The sequence below is a fragment of the Sphaeroforma arctica genome, assembly GCF_001186125.1.
Source record: "Sphaeroforma arctica JP610 unplaced genomic scaffold supercont1.3517, whole genome shotgun sequence".
In the NCBI taxonomy this organism is placed as follows: domain Eukaryota; class Ichthyosporea; order Ichthyophonida; genus Sphaeroforma; species Sphaeroforma arctica.
Genome location: NW_014037041.1, coordinates 182 through 3,365, shown reverse-complemented (window position 1 = coordinate 3,365; position 3,184 = coordinate 182). Strand labels below are relative to the sequence as shown.

The 3,184-nt window shown below is 38.9% G+C and overlaps 1 protein-coding gene across 1 annotated transcript; it reads left to right on the top strand.

The window, feature by feature from the left end:
* Window positions 1–2,657: 2,657 nt before the first annotated feature.
* Window positions 2,658–2,972, top strand: SARC_13626 (hypothetical protein; the record flags this gene model as incomplete). The annotated part of the gene is made up of 1 exon (XM_014292244.1): window positions 2,658–2,972. A coding segment is annotated over one exon (315 nt), but the record flags the coding sequence as incomplete, so codon positions are not given.
* Between the last annotated feature and the right edge of the window lie 212 nt (window positions 2,973–3,184).

Below are 3,184 nucleotides of genomic sequence, written 5' to 3'. Positions count from 1 at the left end.
TCGAAGTTTACACATCCAATTGCCCTCCATTATCTATTTTCACATTCAACGGAACGGCCTTTCATTCTCTGATTTTACATCCAACGGCCTCCCTTTGTGTTCTCTTATTTCACAACCAACGGTCCATTGCACAATTCTTCATTTTGCATCCAACGGCAACGGTTCATTGCACAATTCAAAAAGCTTTCAGTTCATGTTGTTCAGTGAGTTTGTGAGTGCATACAATTAATATATGCTAGTGAAACAGGGATTGACTACAATTTACACAAACGGTATGATATATGAAAGAATACACAGTATACCATACCTGCACGTCATAAACTCTTTTTCCTTGTATACTTAATCGAAAAATCTGAGAACGGTGGAAAAATAAAAACCCCACAAATATGGGTGTAAAGCCATGATTATAAATTCTTATTATTGTTGTTACATTCGTTCCCTGCACCCGGCAATGTAGGCACCAAAGACCGGTCGACCTGCGGCCTGCGAGGCTGCGAGCCTGTGACCACAGCCACTTTCCCTTTCCCTCCTTAAGAATTTCAAATTTGGATGCCCCCTAGGCAAAACTTAAGCCTATTGCGAGACCCCATACGGAATCAATAATCATACGATGACCATCAGACCAGGTGTCAACTGATATTTAAACCTCAACTCTTGAAGTTGACCTCAACTCTCAAGTGCAAAATCATTTTATTTTATTTATATGTAAAATAAATTTATAGCCTTCGGCTTCTTCAGAAAAAGGACAGCAAAATTGAGATTCGTTAAAAAAAACAAATAGCTGTTTTAGATCTGTAAAAACGTTAAAAGGTTTTTAAATTGAATAAATATGCGTTTTCGTATGCGTTTTCGTTTCGCTTCTACATATTCGGTACATTATTTACTACATTTATCACCACAGCAGGGGTCAGGGCCCTCAGACTCAGGCCTCAGGGGCCTACGACAACCTATTTACATATAGTAAATAAATTCTTACTGATACAGGCACATTTCAAAAATCAACAATTTTACAAACGACGTGATATTTTGAAAACAATTGATATTTACAAACATACTTGAAAAACGAGTCGTAATTCTTTAAGAAAAATCAGACAGCTAAAATATAAATATTAAAATACAGACAGATTTTTTACAAATTGTCACGTTTTGTAGAAGTGTTTACGACCAATTCAAACACAAAAACAGAATAATACAAAATCCACAAATGGTCTATTTTTAAATATTACGGCCGGGAAGTCGTGGGGACTGGGTTTATATTTATTCATGTTCTTAGGTCTCTTGTTCGTTTTTTGTTTTTTAACAAAAATAATTTGAAAACAGGAGTGGGTACTGGGTAAATACATACTCTGGTGGGAAGTGAGCGACTCAAGGTTAGGGTATTTATATAATTTCTAAAATTGGGAAATTTAAGCGGAACTTTAACTAAATAGGCAAAAAGCGTTATTTACAATTGGGCAGCTTTTGCTTTTTTTTGAGGGACGAAAAGCTTTTTAACGCTTTCAGTGATAAAATCATGGTGGTTTCAAGATTTCTCCAAAAAGTGGGGTTTGTTTGACTTTTTGAGTTTTGAGGGATTTTTTTTATTTCAATTTTGACTCGTATATATATTTTAATAAAAATAGAAGGCTCAAGGCCGCCCTCAAGGGCCAAGGCTGTGTTTTTTTAATTTACTTTTTGTTTTGTTGTTGAATTATTTTAAAAATCATAGAAGATTTGAGCCTAAGCCCGCCCAGAGGCCTGAGGACTCTGACACTTGACAGTGCTGAGCCCCCTCTGGGCCTGACCGGCCTGTGAACTTGTGAAGTGAGACGAGTCGTGTGACTATAGATGATGGGCCTGGGGCCCTGGGCCCTGGTGCCCTCTCTACTCTGAGACAGTATGAGTATATAGTAGTAATGCCTGCTTGACCTCGTCTTTCATACCCCTCCCCTGATATAATTCAGTTTTTCATAGCCTAAAAACCTGTTCGATTTTTAGGAGGATATGAGTTTTTATGCGAGAGAGAATCGAGATCCGGTGAAATTCAGCAATCACGCACTCGGTAATAAATGATACTTTATCCAATGTAATCCGAAGCCCGGGAAGATGTCACTTGGCTTTTATAAAAATATTTTCGGTTCCGTTTTGTATTTTTGTACTTTGATTTTTGAATTTTGTATCATATTTTTATATTTTTTATACATCCCACTTATAAAGAGTATAGAGGACAATAGGTACAGGCTATGCAAGTTTGTGAGTGTATCGGCTGTCTATGTAATAAATATCAATAAAAAAAATTGAGAAAATACCATACGCCGGGCCAGACAGTTAAAGTGTGACTGCGAGAGCCCCCATATTGTTGTGCTATTTCCGTATCGTGCTCTTTTTTACTTAAGAGCGTGGACTGTTCGATTCACATACCGCATCCTTCTTCGTGGCATGCGCTGGTATATGTGTGATATATACACACCTTTCGTCTGCTACCCTTGAGACAGAATTGCAAGGCAGGACGCCGATATATACAGCTACCAAAGTATCAGCGCCCAGATGTATCGCTAGATTGCAATAGCCCGCGTTTGAGGGTTGCCTGTTGGCATTAGGTTGTATAAACAGACCTATAGAATATAATTCGCAGAATTTAACGCGTCATAATAAGGCATATATCGCATGTTATGATCATGGCCGAATCCGAGGTACAGCCTGGAACCGCGGCATTAGTTGTCGCAAAGGACGAGTCAGAAGACCAACAATTAACAACCGAAAACCTACAGCTATCAAAAAAGGAGAAAGATTCACATTCTGACGATTCTATGCATACGGACAATGAAGACCACGCGCTAGAAAACGCAGATTCTACAGTGGGAGATGAGGAGACTGGACCAGGGGAAAAGAAGAAGAAGAAACGAAGAAAGTTTGATGACATAGAGCGGCCACATATATGCAAGTATACGAATTGTGGAAGACCATATGCTACCGAGCACTCTTTGGCACAGGTATGTAACTAACTTGCGCGATGTGGGATTTGCAACATTCCACTATACCACGTGCGGGTATTCAATCGTAGTCTGCGTCGCCAAAATTTGTGTTTACGGCGATCAGGCGTGTGTCGTATTGAAGTTTTACTTTCCACAGAGCATCACATATTTATATATTCATTATGGGGTTTTTTGAGTTTGATTGACCGATGCCCACAAACATGAAGACG